Source organism: Stenella coeruleoalba (assembly GCF_951394435.1).
Source record: "Stenella coeruleoalba genome assembly, chromosome: 4".
NCBI lineage: Eukaryota > Metazoa > Chordata > Mammalia > Artiodactyla > Delphinidae > Stenella > Stenella coeruleoalba.
This window is the reverse complement of record NC_137149.1, coordinates 130,439,958-130,466,609: the sequence shown is the minus strand read 5'-3', so window position 1 is coordinate 130,466,609 and position 26,652 is coordinate 130,439,958. Positions and strand designations below refer to the sequence as shown.

Here is a 26,652-nt window from a genome sequence, read left to right as displayed (position 1 = left end):
TAGTAGAATGTGTAAGAGCCTGAAACTTCACTGTGTTCAAATCCTGGGCTCTCCATTTACTAGCTTTTCAACCTTAGATAAGTTACTTAACCTCTCTGACCTCCAGTTTCTCTTCTGCAGAACGAGGATATTAATAGTAGACCTGCATCACAAAGTTGTTGTGAGGATTAAATCAGCTAATATATACATATAAAATCACTCAGAACAGTGTCTGCCATATAGTAAACTTTATATTAGTTAAATATTATGTGAATCTGTATCAAGTGAACCACCTTTTGGGATTCTGATATTCCTCACTATCCTTCGTGTTTCTCAGGAGTGAATTGGTTTAGGGATGAAGAAGTGGAAAAGACTGATTAAGAGAAAACTCAGATTGAATAGGTAAATCTAGTATTCTGTCATTGTAAATGAATCTTGGGGCCCATTACTATGGTAACTAATAGAAAATTTTCACTAAAAATTTTAAATAATTCAAAAGTGTATTTTATATTAATTACTTTTGTAAAAGGTTAAGTACGTAGTATTTATAGGTAGAATCTTGAACCAGCTTTATTTTTCATGTTTTTGAATATTATTATACTATGTGAAATTATACATCTGGACATGACTATTTGCAGATGATATCCAGATTCGATTTTACGAGGAGGAGGAAAATGGTGGAATCTGGGAAGGATTCGGAGATTTTTCCCCCACAGATGTTCATAGACAAGTAAGTGGATGATGATGGTGATGAAGATGATTCTACATTTTCTGCCTTATTGAAATTCACTAGTTTCCATATATAAAACAAGGAAAAATCATAAATATTTATTTAACTTTCATAAAAGAGCACTGTGTCTTGCAGGTGTTCCAGAAAAGTTACCTACCATAGAATTATGGGCAAGGCTGTATTAGACCTTGCAAGGCATTTCATTTGGGTGTCTGATCAGCTAGCCACAAGGCAGTGGCCCTTAGGTCCTTTAGTAGAAATGTTTTAAGTGTTGTATTCATCTGTTCAGGCTTCCATAACAAAATATCATAGACTGGGTGGATGAAACAAAAGAAATTTGTAGCTCATGGTTCTGGAGACTAGAAGTCCCAGATCAAGGTCTGACAGTGTCAGTTCCTTGTGAGGGCTCTCTTCCTGGCTTGCAGACAGGCACCTTCTTGTTGTGTCCTAACAGGGCAGAGAGAGAGTAAGCTCTCTGCTCTTCTTTAAAAAACAGGAATCCTGTCCAATCAGGGCCTTGCCCTTATGACCTCATTTAACCTTAATTCTTCCCGTAAAAGCTCTATCTCCAAATACAGCCACACTGTTAGGGCTTCAACATACGAATTTTGGGGGAACACAATTAGTCCATAACAATGTTCTACCAGTGTAATATGCGGAGACCTGTTAAAAGGGTATTCTAATGAAAAGTGTTGAAAGGAGGAGTCTTCTAGTTGAGGCTGATGTCATCATGATAAATCAAGATCTCCTGGTGACAATTGAGTATACGACTAAGAGATGAAAATGCTGAATCCTCATCTTAATGATTACACTGAACGATTGAGGAATACAGTTTTCACAAAAAATTGGAAACAATCCAAATGTCTATCAGTAAGTGGCCAGTTAAATAAATTATGGCGTATCTATGTGATGGAATATTGTGCAGTTATTAAAAAGAATGAGTACTCTATGGACTAATATGGAAGAGTCTCAAAGATACAACATTAAAATTTTTTAAAAGGTAGATATAAAGCAAAGTGTATATAAAAAAGATTCTATGTTTATGTTTACATACGCATAAAGAAACTCTGGAAGAATACAACAGAACAGGGAGGGACGGGAATGGCAAGGAGAATTTTCAGTGTACACCACTGTATACCTTTTTATGTTTACGAAGCTTGATCCATGCGAATATATTACATAGTCAAAAAATCCAGCTAAAACGTCTTGAGGTGGGGAGTTAAATGCTGACACTGCGTGGCTGCTCAAAGCATTGGGCCCTTCAGCACCGGTGATTCGGCCCCAAGCATAGTTTAATGAAAAAGATAAGTTTTGTTACAAATGCATTAAAGCTATAAGGTGAGATCACATTTTGATAGCATAATACTTTTATTATTGCTCGGTTCTTATTTTATCATTTCTATCATGATTTTCTTTTAAATTTTTTGTCTAGGAGTCCATTTTTAAGTTTCCAAACATTTTAAAGATGTTTGGTTGATGATTTCAACATTATATTGTGGTCATAGAAGGTGGTCTTAGATATAAGTTCTTTGAAATTTTTTTGTCTTTCTCTGTGACTCTATGATAAGTTTTTTTTAAATGTTCCATGTGTACTTGAAAATAATTATATCCTTTTTTTTTTGTTTGGTGGAAGGTTCTGTATATAACTGTTAGCTTGAACTTATTAATTTTGTGGATCAAGTAAAAAAAAATCCAGCTAAAAACTGTGAAAATGCCTGACTATTCTGGCACTGCCAGATATCAACGAGGAGGCTGCCTTATGGGTGTTACCGAATGCCCTGTGTATGCCTAGAGCCTTGGCCATCCTCACCTCACAATACACTGACCCTGTCATGATGTCTCTCTTACAGGGTTTAGTTTTTTGTCTGCATTGGCTGGCAGGCAGGCTGGTAGTAGTACCACCTTCCTCACTCTCTCTTTCCACGACTAGCCTTTCTGATATTGCTGTAAATAATCTTGGAGGATTTTAAGGCTAATTTGGAAAAGAAGATGTATGCAATGTATTTTATTCACGTGATGATTTATACTGAAAGACATTTGAAATTTTAGACGAGTGAACTAATGAAGTTTTGCAATACATTGGCATAATCTTATATTTCAGTTTCACATTGGCAATTTAGTAAAAATGTATGGGTATAGAATTCTAAGGTTGTAAATTTCTCTAAGGTGTTATATACTTTTCAGTACCTTGTGTCTAAACGTTGGGCATAAAGAATGTGTTTAATGAGTAGCGTTGCTGGAAAAGAAGTGTAGTCCTACTCCAACATTTGGATCTTTGTATCCTGCAGTTTGCCATCGTCTTCAAAACTCCAAAGTATAAAGATGTCAACATTACAAAACCAGCCTCTGTGTTCGTCCAGCTTCGGAGGAAATCTGATTTGGAAACCAGTGAACCAAAACCTTTTCTCTACTATCCTGAAATTAAAGGTAACTTGGTTGTTTAAACACTTGTGCTTGTTGCAACAAGAGGATGGTCTGATTAGAAAAGATCAGGTAGTCTCCTCCTTTGAACAGCTTCCTAGTAACTGGTTTCTGGGTCCATGGTGCTTCTTTTTAGAGAAGAAAGAAGTAATATATGATTTGGGGGTCATAGAATTAAGTCTAGCCTTTTAAAATAATGTTATTTCATTGAGTTTTATATGAGATTTAGACATTTGAAAATTCTCTTTGAATTTGAGAATCTATCATTTATTGACTACCTCAGGGTTCAGGTAGTTGAGATGAAAAGATAAGGCTTGTTGTGTAGGAGAATCAGCCACTCTGTCAACTGGCCTCAGGCACCATGCACTGCAGAGCTATAAAAATGAATAAGGCAGCATTCTCTTCCTCACAAAGGACACACCGAGAAGGGGAGATCATAAGTCTCCTTCAGTTGTTACAGTGCGAATTATTACTTTGGTAAGTTCCAAAAGTGAGGTGTCCACAAAAACGTAGAAGAATGCAAGGAGAACGAACCTTAGATTCTGAAGAAGCCACCAAGAAGAAGGCTTCTTCAAGGTCCTGAAAATTGGCGATGTATTTCAGTAGTTGAGTGTGCAACAGAGAAGGAAAGGGTTTCCTAGACTTAGGAAACGTGAGGAGCTAAAACAGCTAGTGTTTATTCAGGGAGAAGTGAGCATTATGAGCACTGAGATGCACTCCTGGAGGCCACAGCAGGTGAGGAAGGCCGGGGCCAGGCTCTGTGGGGCTGTGATTGGCACCTAAAGAGTTTTGCATTGACTCTGGAAAGGGGAATGACCAGGCCAGTTTGGATTTGGAATGATGCCTCTGATTCTCTCTGTAGACACTGAAGAGACTATCTGGGCAGCAGACAGTGAGTCAGAGGAGGAATGCAAGAATCCAAGTGAGCAATGGTGAAGTTAGTGAAGGTCTTAATGCAGTGGAGTGAAAGGAGAAGGTGGATTCAGGAGGCAGTGCAGGGATGGTGTCAAGAGGACCCAGGTGCTGGTTGGGGTAGGGGGTGAAAAGAGAAAATCAGGAGTCCTGGACGGTTCTAGGAATCCCAGCCTGGGAAGGCTGTGATGTGGTTGAACTGATGAAGAGTCAAAGGAGCAAACGTAGATCTGGGTGGGCAAAGACAGAGTTCAGTTTAAAGCATGCTGCATTTTAGGTCCCTGTGGCAGATTCCTAACAGGCCATTCAAAAGGCAGGACTGGAACTCCAGAGAGGGCAGGGTGGGAAATTCACACTGAGACTCCTCTCGGAATGAGGGTAACAGGCCTCAAAGGTTATTTGTTAACCTGGAGTCCACTCACCCCTATGGGGCTCCATGGCTAGAAGTGTACTTTAAAACAATTAGTTTTTTTTGTAATCCTATTTTGAATTTTACATACTAAAAACTGTGATTCTAAGAAGAGATCCGTAGACTTCACTAGACTGCAAAAGAGGCCGTGGCACAAACATAATTAGAAACCCCTGGACTAGAGGGAAGTGAGACTGGGGAGGGACAGGGCGCCCAGGTCCTGGCTGAGGCTGGAACCCACAAAGGTGCCGCAGCAACGATCCACATGGCTGCTAATCCTGTGATAGCAACATGGGATGGGGGATCTTTGAGGAGGGCTTTCTTTTCCTAGAATTCATGTGGCAGCAGCATTTAGAAAACGGGTCCGTGATTTCTTGTTTCTTCTCTGAGCTTGTGGCCCCTCCACTGATGGGTCAGATGTACAGTGCATTTCGTTACTGGTGCTTTGAAAACACTGTCAGCAGAGGATCCTTTATTTTCTCTCCACGTGACATTACGTGCGAAATCCCAGTATATAAACCGGAGAGGCTTGAAGTGGAGGTGGCAAGTCCGCCCACTTGGCTCGTCCAGGAAGGAGGCTTACCTCTCCGCACTTCCCTCCCTGCCCAGGAACCGCCTGAGGGCTTCCGAACGGGCCTTCGGCGTGAAGTTTGAAAATCCCTGCTTTGGATTAAGCACCCTTCTTTAAAAGTAGACCCAGAAGAGAAACAGAGCAAAATTGTTTTGCAGTTTCTGAGGGGAAAAAAAAAAAAAAAAGATTTCTTCTCCTAAAATGCGTGTTCAAAATAATGTCAATTTTTCTAACACAGAGAATCAGATAAAAAAAAGGAAACCCAGATTACCTACACATGTGTAAGCCTAGAAATACTCAAAGCTGAGCTTGGTTTCTAGGCTGCCTGTGTCCCTTTCCCAGTGGTATCGGTGCCTGAAAAGAGTCTGATACAGCAGGGACACGTTCAGACTATTACTTTCTTTGCTACCCTCTTATGGTAGGAGCTATCCAGGGCTGGAATTAGAGAATGGGGTCTCCTGAAAGTTCAAAATCTCACCTTTATGCATCAGGCACTTACCTTCCAGGTTGTCATTGACTAAAAGCTCCATCTATAAGAACAGTATAGAAAACCATCTGGAAAAATAAGAGTTTGTAGTTGAGCTCCACAGAAGGAATGGCCAACATGTATTGTGGTTGAGTTGTTGTGAGACTAGAACAATTTTATTGAAGATAACAAATTACCTTAGTCTAGAGAACCTTCTGGATTATAAAATCCCAAGTTGAAATAATCACGAGGACAAATGATTGCACCAGGCCTGTGTGACTGGCCAGAAAAGTAGCAGGCCATTTAGCATCCGAGTCGCTATGTGAAGATCAATCTAAACTATACAACCCAAGGAATCATTGTGCTCCTTTCTCAGAAGTCCTTGAATATACCTTCCACTGCCCCCAGCCCCTGCAGTCACTCCTGAACTCATTGCTTCATTTTATATTCTTCACTTATTTTTATCAATATGTAAAATTATCTTACCTATTAATTTATGTGTCTATTGTCTTCTTCCTACCTGTGTTCTTTAGGTCACAGATTTGGTCTTTCATATTTATTGCTACATCTCGGACAACGTAGGTCACGTAGTAGATGCTTGTTAAATATCTGAGAGCTAAGTTATTGTTTGACCAACCAAGTTGCCATCCTCACCCGAAAGACTAGTAACTTGTTGGGTGCCACCAGTTAAGACATTAGACAAAGAAATAGATCATATTCCTCTTGTTGTACAGAATCATGCAGCCCCGAACTCTGCATCCTTTATGGTCATTGACGTTGTGTCTCATAAAAACGTCATGGAGATGGTGGGTCCAGGAAGACAATCAAAATAATCAGGAGAGGGATGGTTGGCAAGGGAAGAAGAGGGTTGAGGAACTGTTATACAAAAGCAAAGAAAGACCATAATGACTTTTCAGTCTGAAAAGATGGAGATTAGGGAGAAACAGAATCATAATCTGTAGATTATGAAAGGTATGGTCAGGATAAATGCCGGCGTGTTTACTGGCAAACTACAACCCAGAAAGTGGGAATGAGATACTTTTAAGGCACATGCACAGCATAAGGTGGTAGAGGCTAAAAGTTTTATCGACATTTGTGAACTAAGCTGTTATCTTAAATCATCAGTTATTAAAGGAAGCAAAGATATGTTGGAGTGTTTCCCCCGAAATGGTGACCTAATATAATGGAATGCTCATTAGACCTTGCATCTGTTCGTCACTGAGCCCTGACCTCATACAAGTCCCTCAACATCCTAGCTTCAGTTTCCTCTTCTGTAAAAGTAGAACTTGTAGTGAGTGACCACTTAGGTCCCTTTTAGAATAGGTTGATGTTTCATAGTACATCCCATGGTCCACTGTCAAAAGCAGACCACAAGGGTAAGTAAACCCAGGGTGAAAATCCCCATGTTCAATTCCATGGCAAGCAAAACAAATGAAACCTCTATTTAAAAAAAAAAAGCTTGTCACATGGAATTTTCTATATCAGTTTCTTGTTATTAACATCTTAATGGCTGTAGGATAGTTAATATTTTTAAATTGAGTCTTAAAAATTCCCATTTTACAATGAAATATAACCAGTGAATGTCCCTGTTTTATAAGTCAAAAGGAGTACCTAGCAAATACCAAATGATCTCTTTGCTAGAAGGCGTGTCAGTAGATAACATTTATTTCTAAAGGTGAATATGTTGTCTGCCTTGCTCTTGTATTTCATATTTCTGATGAACTAATATCCCATGTGAGATCAACAGTTTATAGGATGAGTAATAATTGTGACTTAGTTATGATACAACTGATGGAGAAACTTTATCTGTCCAAAACCTTTGATAAGGAAATTGCTCAAGTTTCTCCACTTCGAGGTCACCCTTTCTGGTGGAAGCATGTTTTCTTCAGAGTTGACCCATGCTGGCTTTTTTCTTCCTAGCGAGTCTGGACAGGATCCGTTTTTAAAAGATTATTTTTTAAGGGTACTTTGCTACCCTACTTTCCCCTGCTTATCTTTCAACTGCACTTAGATGATCACGAGATAATCAGTACACAACAGCATTCTTTCTAGCCCTGAGATGACTGAAATGACGACAGAATTAGAAATAAGTGAAGATCTTTCTGAACATAAACAGTGACCAGAACTGATGTGAAGAATCAGAAATAGGACAGTTGTCAAGTATTGGGCTGCTGATTGAAAAAAAGAATACCATATTGACTGTTGATTTAATTTAAACAAAAACCAAAAACTTCTTTCAGTGCTTTATTTCAGAAGAGAGAAGGGAGAAAAAATATATAGGGTGGGAAAATCAGAGAAGGGAAAGAAAGGGAAACAGAAAGAAGAAACAAGAAAGGAACAATAGACCACAAAGGCAGTGGCAGAACTCACAGGGGCAGTGGAGCTGGTGAGAAGCAAAAGAAAAACAGAGCAACCACATGAGGAATGAGGGGGGAAAGTCTCAATAGTATCTAGACTTGGCCAATCAAAAATCTCAGAGGGCATCACTGTATTTTAGTCAAGTAGTGGTCTTAGACTTGCATGAGTCTTAGACTCTCGAGTTACCAATGACTACAGATCCATCTTTTATTGTCTTTCTGGGATGCACGCGTTTTTATTATTGTGGTGACCACCAAGGAACAGCCTCCAACACCTTATGTCTGCACTGTCTCTGCCTCTCACTTTGACTCTTTATTTTATCCTATGCACCAGCGACAGATGAATCTTTCTAAAATACCACCATATGCATGGCATTCCCCAGTTCAAAAACGTTCCATGGCTCTCCTGCCTGTAAATTAAATCCCTTAGGTTCATAATCCAGGTGCTTGGCAATGTGGTCCCAATCAGCCCCATTTCTCAAGAATTCCTCGTACTAAACTTTCACTTCAGCTAAGCTGATCCACTGCTGTTCTCATAAGCACGCAGTGCACATTGGTTCCTTCGTTACTTTCCCTCTACATCCCCTTCCCAGAACATCCTCCCTTTGCCCTCTCCTGATATAGAGTTGATTCTGGGAAGCCTTTTCCTGAATTTTCTAGCCCACAGAGACTCCCTAGAAGTCCTTCCTTGAACTCCTGGAACCCTAGTTGGCACCATGAATTTAACATATAGCATTTTAGTGTTTCGTCTCTAAGTCTTTCCCCTACAACCTTAAAATTATATTGGAGGGTTCTTGACAGCAAAGACATGATGTCATACTTCTCTTTATCCTCAGCACTTAGGTCATTGTAGACGCATAATAAATGTTAGCTGATTAGTAACAGTTGTTTTGTATGACCAAGTGAAAATGCTCAGTAATGCTGTTCTCATTCAGTATTTGCAGTCTCTTCATCTTTGATGGGCAGTCTAGTCTCTCACTAACTTGAATGACAGGGGGGACTTAAGAAACAGTGGCAGAGAGAATTTGGGTGTGTACTGTTCTGTGGTCCCTCTGAGGCTGGCTCTTGGTCTTTGTGCTTATTGGAATAAATATAATGCTTCTTGACATTTGGCGTCTCTTCCTCCTTGGGTGCTTTCTATTTCCCTTTAAGATGTTTAAAAATACCATCAGAATCAGTATTCTCTCTGTGGCTAGTAGTGGAGCTGAATCAATCTTTTCTCCTCTGGTTTCTCTTCCTTTAAATACAGATAAAGAGGAAGTGCAGAGGAAACGGCAGAAGCTCATGCCCAATTTCTCAGATAGTTTCGGTGGCGGCAGTGGGGCGGGAGCTGGAGGCGGAGGCATGTTCGGCAGCAGCGGTGGAGGCGGTGGTGCTGGAAGTACCGGCCCAGGTACGAACCAAGCCTGTTCTTTCACCTCTGAAAGGGCAGATTTTCTTCTCCTAGATTTCCTTGTCTATGGGTTGAGTGTTGTGACATTACTGAACATGATATATTACATGACTTAAAATTTCCCAGCAAACTTTTTTCCAAAGAAATGCATGTTCATCTTATAATATGTAGATAGATTAATACCAAAAACTGTAAGAAGGAAAAAAGTCACGAAGGCCAGTTACCCAAAGGATACCTCTTAACATTTTGGTATATTCCCCCCTCCTTTTTTTTTTGTTTTTTGGTACAGTTGTCTTGGTATTCTTTGGAAACATTGGAAAGGTTTCATATTATATTTGCACTATGTTGTAGATACATAAAATCCTGCCATCAAAGATTAACTATTGTTTTTTGGCAGGTACATACATTATAATACATATTTATACATTTCTCCAAGCACAGCTGTGATCCTTATTTTGCATAGTGTTTTAATCCATTTACTCGTATGACCTGTTTATTATCATGATTGTGTATAGAGTCGTGTATGCTGCTTTTTCCTAACAGTTTAACATAAGCATTTCCCGATGGTAATAGAAATTTTACATAAGCATCATTTTTAAGCATCATTTTAATGACTTGTAATAATTCATCAAATGAACAAACCGTAGTATAACTTACTTGAAGATTATTTCCTGTTTCTTATCTAAAACGTTGGCACTGAACTCCTCTATCCACATTGCTTTTCTTTTATTCCAGATAATTTTTGTAAATTAGATTCTCTGAAGTGAAATTACTACGTCAGAGAGTATGACAACTAACACTCACTGCTTCCCAGAGTTTTACCAGCTTGTGCTTCCAGCAGAAACGCATGAGAGTAACCAGTGGGGGCATGTTTCTCTTGAGGAGCCAGTATATGTTTCTGTATTTTGTTTTGTTCAGTTTTTCCCTCCAGGGGTTACTTTACTGTCTTCTGTGTCAGCAAGTCTGAGTCTGGGTGGCAGCCACTCACCGTTAGCCTCTCCCCTCCATGCAGGAGTGGGAGACTTTCTCCAGCATGAGCTCCTCCACGCTGCCCAGAGCCTGGGGTCTGCCTGGGTTGCCAAAAATGTAACCTGGCCAGAGTCGAATTCTGATCGTCCCAGGACCCCCAGTGATGTGCCTTATCACTAAGTCTCAACAGAAGGACCGTGTCGGGCACACCAAAGCCTGTTCTCACCAGAGGGAGGGACAGTAACGTTTGCTGGGTTTCTTTTTATTTAAAAAATCATCATGAGGTTTCATTTGTTTTGCTTGCCATTTCAGGGTATGGCTTCCCACACTATGGATTTCCTACATATGGTGGAATTACCTTCCACCCTGGAACCACTAAATCTAATGCTGGGATGAAGCATGGTAAGTAACACTTTTCTTTTTTTTTTTAGTACTGAGAAAAGAACGAAAAAAATTATTTAAAAATTAATTAAAGCCAAAAAGTTTTTTTTTAATCATTACTCACCACCACATTATCTTGAAAAAAAATTGATGAATGCCAGTAAATTAAGAAGATACTTCTTTTCCAAAAAATTATTATTTCCTATGGAGAGTATAGATTCTATTCCTGATACTATATTTAAATTTATACATTTACTTTGTACGTGGCATGAACAGGGGAAAGAAAAGAACATTAAATAGGGATATGGAGAGACTTGACTATTCAAACATAAAAAAGTCACCAAACTTAGCTGTTTTCTCTCTTTTTTCTTAAATACTACACTTTTGAAGACACTTAGAGGTTTATAGGGATGGTCTTTTCTCATCAAATGTATCCCCCTGGGGGCTTCCCTGGTGGCACAGTGGTTAAGAATCACCTGCCAATGCAGGGGACATGGGTTCAAGCCCTGGTCCGGGAAGATCCCACAGGCCGCAGAGCAGCTAAGCCCGTGCGCCACAACTACTGAGCCTGCGCTCTAGAGCACGTGAGCCACAACTGCTGAGCCCACGTGCCACTACTGCTGAAGCCCACGTGCCTAGAGCCCATGCTCCGCAACAAGAGAAGTCACCACAATGAGAAGCCCACGCACCACAATGAGTAGCCCCTGCTTGCCACAACTAGAGAAAGCCCGCGCACAACAACGAAGACCCAGTGCAGCCAAAAATAAATTAATAAATAAATTTACAACAATAAAAAATGTATCCCCTAATTAGCAGTTGTCACATCATGTGTTCATACTTCTGTTACATGTCCATTTTAGTGTACTCATTGAAGAAATAATACAACAAGGTCTTCTCATGTATTTCAACACCTGTTTTACGTCAGGTGCTTTTACATGTTTTAACTGTAATCTTTATGATTCCTCTGTAAGGAAAATATTAGTGTCTTCATTTTACAGACAGAGCACACCAAGGTTCAGAAATGATCATTCACTCACTGAAGGTACCTATCTGTTCGTGGCAGAACCAGGATTTGAACCAGGTCTGCCTGTAAAATCTCCGTGTTCTCATAGTAGCTGTCAGGTAGCATAGTAGGACCTGAAAGATTGTGATCAGAAACAGTGCACTGGATAGCTCCCACACCAAAGAATATGAATTGAGATCACATCTTCACAACCTGCTTGAGCATTAGGGAAAAAAATAGCTGCTCTGTTTTCAAGAACTTTAAAAATTCCACTTCCTTGCAATTCCTAGAAGAGCTTTATTTCATTTTTCTCCTTTACAGATAAACAGAATGAGGTGTACATTTTTAGAAATGTAAAAAAAAAATTTTTTAAGGTCTTAAATAAGTTTTCAGCACAAGAAAAAAGAATTTGTAACTATATATGCTGATGGACGTTAACTGGACTTACTATGGTGATCATTGTGCAGTGTGTACAAGGACTGAGTCATTCTATTGCACACCTGAAATTATTACAGTGTTATACCTCAATTTAAAAAAAGTTTTTTGCAAGTGACTTTAAAATAGCTCCAAAACGTGTTACTTATGACCATTTTAAAAGGAATTTTAAATTGTTGTTTTTCTTTTCCCTTTGCAGTAACCCTGCCTCCTACCTTTATCTGACCTTTGCTGAAACAGTGAATTATAACTTAATTAATAGATTTTACTGAGGAAAAAAAGCTGAATTTTTGCTTTTATCTTAGGAACCATAGACACCTCATCTAAAAATGACCCTGAAGGTTATGACAAGAGTGATGACAGAGAGGCCATAAATCTCTCCGGGCAGGCAGCAGAGACCACCAAGCAAGATAAAGAGTCCTGCAAGCGGGGCGCTGAGGCTGATCTGGCGTACTCAGTAGGAGTAAAGGAGGAGAAGCACAGCTCCCAGGGTGAGTGAGCACACAGAGGACTGCACTGTACTGCTTGGTGAGGGCGTGGGTCAGTTCTAGGTGGACAACCTATTTCCAGAAGACAGGTTTATTTTCTGTTGACCTCAAGGTGATACATCAACATCTAGTTCAGCGTGCTCTTCAGAGCCCTGTGTGCCTTTTGAAAAGCATGTGCCAGGTTATTTTATTCACACTGGGATTTCCACTTTCCCAGTGTTATCTTTGAATATAAAGTACATAAATTTACATGTGCTTCTCCAGTCGTGGTCATGCAGTTTTAGGGTATCACGAGAGATAACCTAAATCATTTCCACACAGATAAGAGAGAGCAGTTTGCATAACTTTGACAGTCTCCCTTCTCTCGACTGTCATACTGAAGTGGAATTTCGCCTGAAAATAAGGACTTTTCCCTTTATCCTGATGCCTTCTTTGAAGAATTAGGATTAGGAGGGACAGTGCATATTTGGAACCAGAACCCATTAGAGTATGTGTCATGGGTCTAGGTCATCCTAGATTATGCCTGGAAGACTTTTTCTGTAAGAGAAAGATAGTAAATATGCAGAGCTGTGGGCTACATATGGTTTCTATTGCATATTCTTTTTTTAACACCCCTTCAAAAATGTACCAACCATGCTTAGCTAGGGGGCCGTATAAAAGCAGGCCACACACTGGATTTGACCTGCAAGCCACAGTTTTCCTCCCGTTGACCTTCAGGAAGCAAAGTTTACAAAAACACCAATGGCTCTTGGGGAGTCTGTATCTCTGCGGCAGAGACTGATTTTTGACACTTTTTGCCTAACAAGAGAGTCGTTCAAGACTCCCATGAAGGATTATTTCACCAAGAGATTATTTACAATTGTGGCAAAACCCAGTTAACATTATTTGGAGATTGATTGTTCCCCTTAAGATAACAGAAACTTCTGAATTTCTTTTCCCCGAACAGACTGTAGACAGATTTTTTTGAGGTCAGCCTCTATATTTGTCAGTGAGCCAATGTCCAGCTGTGCTTTTTCTAGTGAGCACAACCCAGAAGCCCCAAAAGGAGCATTTTCCACTAAGTCGATGTGTCTCAGGGTATCAGAACACTGATGCCGACAGTCGTGGCCTCAAGCATGGCATTCCTGTAGAGCAAGTCGAGTGAAACTCAACTGTGATCGTGATCCACTGCCTTGCAGATAACCTCTTTCTGGAGAAGGCTGTGCAGCTTGCCAAGCAGCATGCCAATGCCCTTTTTGACTACGCAGTGACAGGAGATGTGAAGATGCTGCTGGCTGTCCAGCGCCATCTCACTGCAGTGCAGGACGAGAATGGGGACAGGTAAGTCAGAACTTTTGCAAACAAGGGTTGTTTTAAAGGGGCGAAGAGAGAAAAGTATTGTATGCATGCTGGCTAGAAATGAGAAGACTTGATCAAAGTTATTGGGTCCTGCAACTGAAACACCCTCTCAAGGAAAATAATGTGTCAGTAAGGTTGAGTGGCAGTGGCACAATCTCCTTCTCCTGTCCTGTGGCTGTCACCTCTTGGGCTCTAAAATAGCAAGGATACTCATCTAAGAGTACAGCACTCTGGGCGAGAAAACTAAGATGGGTGTGGGGAATGGTACTTTTTTTTTTTTTTAACATCTTGACTGAAGTATAATTGCTTTACAATGGTGTGTTAGTTTCTGCTGTATAACAAAGTGAAACAACTATACATATACATATATCCCCATATCCCCTCCCTCTTGCATGTCCCTTCCCTCCCACCCTCCCTATCCCACCCCTCTAGGTGGTCACAAAGCACTGAGCTGACCTCCCTGTGCTATGCAGCTGCTTCCCACTAGCTATCTGTTTTACGTTTGGTAGTGTATATAGGGAATGGTACTTTTTGAAAAGCCCTGCTTGATTTGTTGGAATACGATTTAGAATCATATTTAATAAACAAGCACTTATTTATTGGAATAGGAATATTTGCTTTATTTATTCGAATAATATAATAAAATTTGGTCTTACCAAATCCCTAAAGCGCTTGTTATCCCCGCTGCATATTTGTCATGATAATATTCTCAAGGAAAAGCCCAGTAGAGACAGCACAACAGCAGCAACAAAACCATTAGGAGGCTGTTGTCATGCTCTCCCAGTTACTGGTTCCTCTTCTACTGCCTCTGTTGACGGTCACCAGGCTGTGACGGAATCCGACTCCTGTGACTGCTCTAACCCGCATTGTGTGGGAGTCTAACATTCCAAGCACCGTGCTTCCCATTCCTGCTGTTACTGAGCTTGTATTTGCAAAGACACTTGGCTTCTTTCTAAAACGGTTCTCCTAGTCCTTTCATTGAGACTTCTAAAATGATCTCAAAAGCCTATAAAAATAACGAGTGACAGCAGCCCTCAAATCCAAGTCAAGTGCTTTATCTAAAACCTTCCCAAAATAGTGTCAGCAATGAGAAATCCTTCTCTGTGGAAGAGCTCTTGGGCGCTGTGTTTTAAACCTCAGTTTAAACACTGAACCAAATGCTTTAGGAAAGTGCCAGCCTCAGGGTTTCAGACAGAGACCTTTGTTCTCATTCCTTGCAGCTTAACCAAGGATGTGGTGTAACCACTGGCCTCGTTAATACAGTATGAGAGGAACCAGTACAGCCTTCTTTGTGTAAAGTCATGAACAGCAGAATGTTTTTTACAGGGTTAAATAATCCATTTAGCATTCAATAGCATATAATCACAGTTAACCAAGACAGGACAGTAGCATTTCAGGTGACTTTTTTAGGGACCTGCTGATGAGCCTAAGAAAGACGAGCATAGGTAAGTTAGAAAGGGACTGCTGGTGTTCGAAGGGAGGATTGTGGAAAGGGACACAGGCACATGCATTCAGGTGAGGGCACTGAGGGGAAGGTATAGACGTGTGTAAGGACCTGGATGCATGTGGAGAGGCTGGGGAGGTGGCTTTCCCTGCCCAAGCAGGAGATGAACCCTTAGAGTCCCCGCCCTGGACCCCAAACATACTCACGCAAGCAGGCCTGCGAGGCTTGTCGCAGCTGGAGGCGAGAGGGGTGAGACCTGGGGAGACCAAGGAGTCCTCGTAAGAATATAGACAAGGGATAGCTTTTGGCCTCACAGCTCAGCCCCTTGTTTTCACTGAGTTTATCGTATTCAGCTAATAATCTGAATCCTGTGGCCGTTAGTCATCACAGAAAATACAATGAAGAAAAAAAATAAAAAAGCTTCTGGTACTGGGGAAATTCCCACGAGGGTGTGAAAATCTATGGGGGAGGGGGAATGTGCTTCTGCTACAAAGTGCTGAGCTGCACATGGAAATTTTTAGGCAGTTTTTGAAGTACGACCTTTTTCTTGGTACATGTGCATCATGTCTGCGTCAGACTTTGGGCCCTTTTCAGCAGTCTTCTTCCAGCCCTACGGTTCAAAAGACAGGACTGAAACCCTGAAATCATTCATTTAAAAAATCTCTCAAATAACGAAGTCGCACTTTAGTTTTTCAGGCTCTCCTGAGTCAATGTTAATCCCAAGTAATATACACTTGCTATTTCCAAGAAGGTGGCCTGAATAAAATGACACCTAATATCTTTAGAGAAAAGCCAGCCTGTGCCTCAAATCCCGTATGTACTGCCTCCCTGGGATCCTCAGAGCGCTCTGCATCATAACCTGTCCATACTTCGGAGGGTTCATCCTCCTGCATGTGCATCTGCAACTCTACAGAGCAGTGCCCATGTGCCCCTGAAGCAGGAGAGCTTAAGGGATTAAGAGATGGCTTTGGGGCAAGACAGTCCTGGACTTAATATACGACCTGGATTGAGTTCTATTATACCCGTAAGTCTCACTTTCATCACCTGAAAAATAAGGATAATATCACCTACCTCATAAGATTGTTGTTGTGATTAGTCAGATACTGTATGTCAAGTGCTTGGTGTGGTCTGGTATTAGAAGCTCTAAACAAATAGTAGCCACTTTTTATTGTTGAGTCGTTTCCAATTAATTTTAAGTTTTCTTAACAATTAAAAAAATTTGTTCCTAGGAGTGATGATAGGCACCTGCCAATATTTTCAGCCTCATTAGTGTTCGCCCTAAGTTTGTTCAGTCGTCCTTATTTTAGTGCCTAAACTGTGTGCCAGGGCTATAAGGCTGACCCAGAGGGAACCAGCCTCTGAGAGGATCACAGGCCAGAGAGGAGGATGTATAGCAAACTGCAGTCGCTCAACCAAGCAGTAAACTTGAGGGGAGGCAGCTTGCTCTGCCTAGGAAGTTGAGGAAGTCTTCTCCAAGGATGTAAGGTTTGCACTGGCATATGAAGGATAAAGAGGTGCCGCTGAGGCAGAGAAGAGGAGCAAAACCATTGCAGGTAGAGGGACTGACTCGGTGGAGAGATACAGTTACATTGTTCCTTCAGAAGTTTGCGTCTAGAGTCTTCTCCCCATAGTTAAGAGCCTGACTCCATTCTCCCCTCTTGGGATCTAGGAAGATCTTAAAAAGCCACCACACTGTATTCGGGAGGAGGTGGCAGAGCTACGGGAGATATCTACACTCTTCTGAACAGATCCTAGTGCAGCCATTTTACACACGTCACCTGTGTGTCGGGGTAAGTCAGGGAAAAGTCAGAGGAGCAAGTGCAAGGCACAGAGGCAGAGCTGGGATTTGAACATAGGTTTCTGTGTCTCGAAGCCCGGGTTCCTTTACACCTCAAGGGTCCAAACTGAATGTCCCCAGAGACCAGAGAGCAGGCAGGTACTGGAAATGAGTAGGCAGTAAAGCCTCCCCACCTTGGATACAAGATGTTTCATAGATTCGAGACACCTGGGGGCCAAAGAAAACTAGGTATGAGAGCCAGATACAGTCTGGGAGTCTAATCCTACCTTGAGAATCTTTTTTTTTTTTTTCCATGAACAGCCTAGTTGATTATTGCCACTATATTTTTGTTCCAGTGTCTTACACTTAGCAATCATCCACCTTCATGCTCAGCTTGTGAGAGATCTGCTAGAAGTCACATCTGGCTTGATTTCTGAAGAAATTATCAACATGAGAAATGATCTCTACCAGGTAAGCAGAAATATCGAGGAGACAACTGTATAAAAATCCATCGTTTGTACATGTGTGCGTGCGCGCGTGTTTCTTAACAGTAGCATATAACGTTAACAGTTAATAAAACAAAATGTCTCTGAAGGTAATATCTTAAAAGCCCATTACATGGGAATGTTCTTTTATGAATTAGGATCCTTTGATCTGTGGGTGCAATAGCAGTCACCCCACAATGAAATTCAGCATCCTGCTGGGGGACTGCACACTTTAAACTTCAGAAATCTGCCAAAGCAGTCGATCCAGCATAGAATAAATATGTCACATCTGTCAAGAAAAAATGCAATTGAAGAAAAGTTAAGTTTGAAAAGCTAGTGATTTACAAGAATTTTGAAGTCTGCTAAACATGTTGACAGCATCTAGATTAAATGCATGTCAAATGAAGGGTGCTGAATCAGAATACGGAAAGGTAAAAAGGTTGCTTGAGAAGGAAGAAGTGTCCTTCAGAAACAGAAAGCTCAAGGTGAAGAAAACAGGGGACACCAAAGGGATTTGCCCAAATCAGGTTTACACAGAAATTAGGTGGGTTCAAAAGCAGCTTCGGGACCTCTGTTGCAGAGGTCTTCAAATATTTCAGATAGGGGAGTTGACTGGAGACTCAGTGAGGCTGCCTGTTGGGCACGTGCAGATTTCAGGTGAGGAAAGGAGATTAAAACTGTTGGACAGAACCACAGCCTGGATGCTGGGTGTAGGGAGCCGGCAGACCTGGACCAACCTGTCTGGCTAAGGGACCAAACAAGCAGGACGTGAGCAGGGTTCCGCTCTCCAGAGCTGCTCCCTCCTCCCTCCCGGGGCACTCTCTCTTCCTGCTGCCTTTCCCCGGCCCCCTCAGTCTTCTCTACAGACTCCTGGTCTTGCCGCCTTCTCGGCTTTCCTGTTTTCTCCTTCTCTTCACACGAACCAGAGTGACTTCCCAAACTTCCTTGGCCTCTGTGGTATGCTCGGATGCCTGAGTCGAGCACATCCCTTACTCTAAAAATACAGACAGCCATCATGCGTAATTATTTACACAGTAAAGGTGTCTGTTCCAGTTCTCAACTTTTTAAAGCAGGTGATGTGAATCATTTTTATTTCCTCAAAGCAGAAGTCCTGAAATGTTTACATGTATCTCTCGATAGATTTTTATCTGTGGACAGGTGTTTCCCGATAAGGGAAAGTAATGGATGTAAGGCGTTAGGCTTCTTCTTTGGCTGTCATGCTTAAGATCAAAGGAAAAATGAAGTTGGGGATTCTTCACTGACTCATAAAATAACTAGGATGAGGTCTAATTTTAGACATATATTTAAAGGATAGCTTCTTCAGATTTTCATACCATGTTGGGTGTTGCTGGTATTTGGAAAGTCATTTGGCCCTTAGAGCTTGACTCTCGCAGGCTTTTGGACTGATTGTCCCTTTTCACCATCCCAAGTGTACAAATAAAACTAGAAATGGGATGTTGTCACCTCTCAGTCCTCCTTTCGAAGGCAGCTTAAATTCAATGCCTGGAGGTCAGATTGAAGGAATTGCTTGTTTTTCTGTTTATAAATAGGACCTGCAAAGGACACCGCACAACAGGATATTAGTAGTTGTGATGTATTATGTGCCAAACTCCTTACTGTATCATTTGGGTACATATATTGAGACTCTCCAGTGTGCTGGAGACAAAAACTTTGACACTTGTGTGCCTTCTGATTTGGGGAGTCTCAGGAGAATGCAGGTCCGTTTTCCCCACCTTACGTTGTTCTCATTGATGGGCAAGGATTCGGGATCCCCCTGGTTTGCCTTTTAGGTCTTACACACACACCCAATGGCAACTTTTATTTGAGAACTAGAAACCCACTAAGATTTAGACTTTCATTTATCTGTTGTAAACGTTTCCTCTTAGCTATTCGTGATGGGAAATTAGTTCCCTAAGTAATGTGGATTATTTGGCAATTGTCTTAAACATTCTCCCAGAATACCTTTCACTAATCTTAGTACATTTCTGTGGCCATCTGTCACGATCAAATCTCTCTGCCACCCACCCTCTAGAGAAAGACACACTCAAAATAATCCAAGTGCATAGGGTTAAGATTTTTCTGAAAATACTTCTGAAACCTGTTCCCTTTAAACCCTCTTTCCTCTCCCATTTCCCTCCCCACAACATAAACGACAACTCCAGTGTGTGTGATATCAACTGTTTTATTTGCATATGTTCCTGTAAAACATTAGTGGGGTTTTTGCGCATGTATTGTTTAATGTTTCTAATTATTATAAATATAATATGTATTCATAGTTTTTAAAATAGTACATAAGGATATACATTAGAGAATCAAGGTTACCCTCCCTGGCAGCATATACGTCTGCCAGCCCCACTCCCAAATATAACTATTGTGTTTATAAGTATTTTCCCAGGTATTGGTTACATAAAAATATATATAACTTTAAATAGACAGATATTTTAGTATATCCTTACACACAGTCCACATTATATTATACATACTGCTCCTGATTTGCATAAACCTTTTTCTTAAATTTTAAATACAATTATAGATTTATAGGTGGTTACCAAAAAAAAAAAGTGTACCAGGAGTCCCACGTACCCTTCACCCAGTTTCCCCAGTGGTAACTTCTTGCATAACTCTTGTCCAGTATCAAAGCCAGGAAATTGACCTTGATAGAATCCACAGATCTCATCTGGGTTTCATCAGTTTTACACACACTCATTTGTGTGTGTCCATATAGTTCTTCATGCACGTATTTTTTTTTTTTTTTTTTTTTGCATTCTGCGGGCCTCTCACTGTTGTGGCCTCTCCCATTGTGGAGCACAGGCTCCGGACGCGCAGGCTCAGCGGCCATGGCTCACGGGCCCAGCCGCTCCGCGGCATGTGGGATCCTCCCGGACTGGGGCACGAACCCGCGTCCCCTGCATCGGCAGGTGGACTCTCAACCACTGCGCCACCAGGGAAGCCCCATGCACGTATTTTTTAATTGCATAAGTGGCTTTGTGCTACGTGTCACTATATTTCTGCCTTCACTGCTTATGCGATTTATCCACGCACCTGTGTGTACAGCTAGTTCCTTGTTTCTACTCCTGAAGAGGATCCCATAGTTTACATCTTCCACCTGTTATGTACCTGTTCCCCAACAGTGGACACTGAACCAGCTTCTCTCTTCCTACCTGCACAGACAGTACTTCAGTGAAGAGTCTCACCCATGTGCCCTTGTGGATTTGTGTCAGATACACAGACAGGAGTGGGATTGCTGAGGCATTTGTGTACTTGGCTCTGCAGAGTGTCTGCATAAGTCCATATGCCAGCAGGCATGGCATGAAAAGTTCCTGGATTCCTACATTGTGTAACTGCTTAAGATATAATCCTGGGGTTTAAGATCTAAAGCCTAAAATGTCATAGAAAATCATAGGAAAAAAAACTTAAAAAAATTTTTTTTACTCATGGTAAGAGATTTTGTATGATATGAAACTTATATTGAAACTACAGATAATTTTAAATCTCTGAATGGTATCATGTGATTTCAGATCTTTTTTCCAGTATCGTTGTCTTTCCTTTTCCCATCTCCCCAAATAACATATCTGATTATAAACACAGCTTTTATTTACTTATTTATTTTTTGAGAGGAAGGCTCTTGGCTATAATGTCTAAAGTTCTGAGGACATGATTCATTTCAAGCCAGGATATAGTTCTAAGGGATGAAAAAAATAAGGGTGAGAGTGGAAATTTAGAAAAAAAATCCGTTTCTGTTATATTAAATAATCACTGTAGCAGCTTCCCTGATGGTGCAGTGGTTAAGAATCCGCCTGCCGATGCAGGGGACACAGGTTCGATCCCTGGTCTGGGAAGATCCCACACGCCGCGGAGCAACTAAGCCCATGCGCCACAACTACAAGCCTAAGCTCTAGAGCCCGCGAGCCGCAGCTACCAAGCCCGTGTGCCACAACTACTGGAGCCCGCGCACCTAGAGCCCATGCTCCGCAACAAGAGAAGCCACTGCAATGAGAAGCCCGCGCACCACAACGAAGAGTAGACCCCACTCGCCGCAACTAAAGAAAGCCCGCACGCAGCAACAAAGCCCAACACAGCCAAAAATTAATTAATTATAAAAAAAATAATCACTGTAATGAGACTTAGGCAGCACAAGCATCTTTCATCCTGTTTACATGTGCCATGCCCCGGCCAGGATGTCGGTGGCCCACCTGTTGTCACTGCTACAGCCACTAACTGCTTACTGAGAAGGAAAGTTTAGGCAAATTGTCACTAGACAGGCTGGATTTCACAGGCTTCTGTGAAATAGACTGACTTGTATAAAAATACACTGCTGTTCTGTGTCAGTGGCCTCAGTTCTTTGAAAGATACTTCCATGATTGTGTCTGTCTTAACTGATTTTGAAAACACACAGTTTTCAAAACATCTCATTTGCATTCACTGAGGTACTGCTTCGTGGGCAGCATAATCAAATGGACTGTTTACACACTTATTAGGTGTCAGCAACTCAGCTTGTTTGTCCATCCGAGCCCTCTTAGTGAGAGGTAGTTCTCTGGTCCTAGTATGACTTTGAGAATCCTCTAAAATGGGAGTAGCAGAGTTCTATCCATTGGTCTCATGGAGCCAGTCCACGGAACAGTAGTTTTTAATTTAGCACATTTTTTTTCCATGTCAGTATAGAATGACGGCACCTTTGTTAATTGGTTTCTATCGGGCAGTTTATTTAAACTTCTTCAGTAAAACCATAGCCTTGATTTGATTTGTTAACATGATTTTTCAGCTGAAGGTAGACTCCTAGAAATTCAAGAAAACTAAATTTACTAATAGATGAGTTAACATATCAACAATCACTTGGCTGTAGTGAGAAACAAGAAAGCTATTAAGAATTGTAAATATAAAAAATAATCTTGATAATTGAACGACTAAATGTTAGTCCAGTATATATATTGGATTGGCCAAAAGGTTCGTTCGGTTTTTTCCGTAAGACGGCTCTCACAGCACTTGGTTGTCTTTAGCTTCATTCAAAACAATTTTGTTAGATTGTATGTGACAGCTGTCATATCAGCGTGCATTTAAAAAAAAGACTTACCAAAATTGGTGATTTTTTTGTGTAGCCATTTTAATATTGAAGATGGAAGGAAAACATTTTCGGCCTGTTATGCTTTATTATTTCAAGAAAGGTAAAAACGCAACTGAAACACGAAAAGATTTGTGCAGTGTATGGAGAAGGTGCTGTGACTGATTGAACGTGTCAGAAGTGGTTTGCAAAGTTTCGTGCTGGAGATTTCTCGCTGGACGATGCTCTGCGGTCTGGTAGACCAGTTGAAGTTGATAGCAATCAAATCGAGACATTAATTGAGAACGATCACCATTATACCACTAGGGAGATAGCCGACATACTCAGAATATCCAAATCAAGCTTTGAAAATCATGTGCACCAGCTGGGTTACGTCAGTCACTTTGATGTTTCAGTTCCATGTTAAGCGGGGAAAAAACCTTCTTGACCCTATTTCTGCATGCGATTCTCTACTTAAACGTAACAAAAACGTTCCATTTTTAAAACAAATTGTGACAGGTGATGAAAAGTGGATACTGTACAATAATGTGGAATGGAAGAGATCGTGGGGCAAGTGAAATGAACACCACCAACCACACCAAAGGCCAGTCTTCATCCAGAGAAGGTGATGTTGTGTATATGGTGAAATTGGAAGGGAGTCCTCTGTTATGAGCTCCTTCTGGAAAACCAAACGATTAATTCCAACAAGTACTGCTCCCAGTTAGACTAACTGAAAGCAGCACTCGACTAAAAGCGTCCAGAATTAGTCAACAGAAAACGCATAATCTTCCATCAGGATAACACAAGACCGCATGTTTCTTTGATAACCAGGCAAAAACTGTTACAGCGTGGCCGGGAAGTTCTGATTCATCCGCCGTATTCACCAGACATTACACCTTCAGATTTCATTTCGGTCTTTACAAAATTCTCTTAATGGAAAAGATTTCAGTTACCTGGAAGACTGTAAAAGGATAACGCAAGACTGCATGTTTCTTTGATGACCAGGCAAAAACTGTTACAGCGTGGCCGGGAAGTTCTGATTCATCCGCCATATTCACCAGACATTACACCTTCAGATTTCATTTCGGTCTTTACAAAATTCTCTTAATGGAAAAAATTTCAGTTACCTGGAAGACTGTAAAAGGCACCTGGAACAGTTCTTTGTGCAAAAAGATAAAAAAGTTTTGGGAAGATAGGGTTTCCCTGGTGGCGCAGCGGTTGAGAGTACGTCTGCCAATGCAGGGGACGTGGGTTCGCGCCCCGGTCCGGGAAGATCCCACATGCCGCGGAGCAGCTGGGCCTGTGAGCCATGGCCACTGAGCCTGCGCATCCAGAGCCTGTGCTCCGCAACGGGAGAGGCCACAACAGTGAGAGGCCCGCGTACTGCGAAAAAAAAAAAAAAAAAAGGTTTGGGAAGATGGAATTATGAAGTTGCCTGAAAAATGGCAGAAGGTAGTGGAACAAAAGGGTGAATACGTTGTTCAATAAAGTTCTTGGCGAAAATGAAAAATGTGTCTTTGGTTTTTACTTTAAAAACCAAAGGCACTTTTTTGGCCATCCCAATACTTCATTAGCATATGATGTGGAACAGAGAGTAACTCATTTGCAAAGGTGAGAAGTTAATCTGGGAATGAGAAATGGCCCCTCAGTATGACTCCACCTATTGCAGTCACAGCTCATAAGCCTGTGGGTTACAAGTATGCCGCTGACCAGTGTCATCTCCTGCCTATTCTCGCCAGACACCCTTGCACTTGGCAGTGATCACCAGGCAGGAGGCTGTGGTGGAGGACTTGCTGAGGGCCGGGGCCGACCTCACCCTTCTGGACCGCTCGGGTAACTCTGCTTTGCACCTGGCTGCCAAAGGAGGACACGATGAAATTCTCAGCATTTTACTCAAGCACAAGAAGGCAGCACAACTTATCAACCACCCCAACGGGGAAGGTAAGAGACAGTCACGCATCATGGTGTAACCCTCTCTGTCTGCTTTCTACACAAAAAGTAGCTCTCTGGTAAATGTGTGTTATTTGATTGGCACCCCAAAGTGCTTTCCTTAATCACTTAGAATTCATCATCTCTTATGGAAATTTCCATTGCTGGCTGTAGCTAATTCCTTTAAAGATGATTTGGAATAGGCAGTCAGTAGGAGGAAAAAGCAAAGGCCTGAGCAAACACCAGTCTTGGTATGTAGAAAGCATCCGTTATTCGGAGAATGTTTATATGCTCTCAGTGTCTCCTGAGAACGTGAAAGGAGTCTGGGTTTACATGCAGAATAACTGACTTACAGCACCCGTAAAGACTGTCTGAAGGAGAGATTCTGTTGGCACTCGACATGCTGACCCCCGACAGCCTTCCCTCCCCGTGACCGTGCCTGTGCTTGGGCTGCAGGTCTGAACGCCATTCACGAGGCCATGATGAGCAACAGCTTGCCGTGTCTGCTGCTGCTCGTGGGCGCCGGGGCTGACGTCAACGCTCAGGAGCGGAAGTCGGGGCGCACGGCGCTGCATCTGGCCGTGGAGCACGACAACATCTCCTTGGCTGGCTGCCTGCTCCTGGAGGTGAAGGATGCGCTTACCTGCCTTTGCATTCAATTCCCAAAGGGGATTGGGGGAAATCTTTTCGAAGAATGATGTCGCGAACAGGTTATCTCCCTACATTCTGCTCCACCTTTGTAACATCTACTCTATCTACTCGACGCTTCAGAATAGCAGCTCAGGCTCTCCCGGCATCCCTTGCCTGGTTATTTCTAACTGGGGATTTCTTCAATGGCAGAGCCTGCCCAAAATAGCAACAGGGCTGGTAATATGACCCGGGGAGCCATGCAGACAGGGGGAGGCGGGGACAAAAGGGCGAGAGAACCTTGGACTAACCGTTTTCTGTGTGGGGGATTTTAGGGTGATGCCCATGTAGACAGCACCACCTATGACGGAACTACACCCCTGCACATAGCAGCTGGGAGAGGGTCCACGAGGCTGGCAGCTCTTCTCAAGGCAGCAGGTAAGGGAGCCTGGCGGTCGGTGATGGAAAATGTCATCAGGAATGCAAACCCAGCCTCAGTAGAGCAGCCACGCCACCTTCTTAAGCCACAGACCCGCTGCAGAAAGGCACAAGTAAATAAAAGTTCTCTGGCAAATCACATTCAACTGCCGTAGAGGCACTGTTTGGACTAGTAGTCCCGGGCTTCGTGCTGACAGTCACGTTAGTTTTTACTCTCCAGTTCACCTGTTTGTTTTGGATGTGGGTTGTCTTCATTGACTCCCATGACAAGAGCTCTTAACGTTGAATCGAATTCCTTGTAGAACTCGGAGCAGTATCCACCTCAGGTCATGTCACAAGTCCTCAGAAGGAAAAGTTTATTGGTATAAGAAATGATTTAAAGACTTCCTTTTGCAAGAAAGGTCCCTGAGAAGCCAGAGTAATAGGAAGAAACAAGTGGGCGGTGTGTTGAGTACTGTCATGTACCAGGCACTAAACATCGCTAGCTGCTGTTGGGCTGTTGGGCTATAGGCACTCCACACGCACTGTCTCATTTAGTCTTACTTAATCCACAATAACCCTTTGAGACAAAGCCCATTATTAGCCCCATTTTATAGCCAAGGAAACAGACTAGAGAGACTTCTGCATCCCGGTCCCAGGGCCCCAGTAAGGGGCAGAGCTGTGAGTCACACCTCGTCACCCTGAACTTCCAGACTCCATTCTCTCTGCTGTGTTTCTGTCCCCTGTTTTGCTCAAGGATTTGAAGGTGTTATTCCAATTCAATCCTCTCTTCCTGTGAAATACAGAAAAAATTATTCCTGCTCATCCTTGAATCTCTACTGCCTTGTGTATTTAGAACCTCAAAAAATGTTTAATGGAATTGGTATCTCAAGCCTGTCCTGGCCTATGTGATTTACCTCAGAGGTTATTAAATTTTTTTTAGAAAATAAATGCTTCACAAATTCAAGAAAAGAGAAGATTAAATACCTTCTAAAAAAAACTGAGGCCAGAAAAATATGAGAACCTTTTCTTTGGCAGCACTACATTTTTCTGACATCACATCCCGAATAAGCAGCAGCCTTT

General features: G+C 41.9%; 1 protein-coding gene across 4 annotated transcripts in view; it reads left to right on the top strand.

The window, feature by feature from the left end:
* Positions 1-26,652, top strand: part of NFKB1 (nuclear factor kappa B subunit 1) — a 123,175-nt gene that overhangs the window by 87,349 nt on the left and 9,174 nt on the right. For all 4 annotated transcript variants that reach the window (XM_079919681.1, XM_079919680.1, XM_079919679.1 and 1 more), the window contains 10 exons: positions 618-709; positions 2,998-3,136; positions 9,095-9,238; positions 10,520-10,609; positions 12,332-12,517; positions 13,693-13,834; positions 17,430-17,544; positions 24,336-24,537; positions 24,982-25,151; positions 25,488-25,590. In XM_079919681.1, coding sequence (XP_079775807.1) covers positions 618-709; positions 2,998-3,136; positions 9,095-9,238; positions 10,520-10,609; positions 12,332-12,517; positions 13,693-13,834; positions 17,430-17,544; positions 24,336-24,537; positions 24,982-25,151; positions 25,488-25,590 — 1,383 coding nt within the window. The remainder of the gene's footprint in view (positions 1-617; positions 710-2,997; positions 3,137-9,094; positions 9,239-10,519; positions 10,610-12,331; positions 12,518-13,692; positions 13,835-17,429; positions 17,545-24,335; positions 24,538-24,981; positions 25,152-25,487; positions 25,591-26,652) is intronic.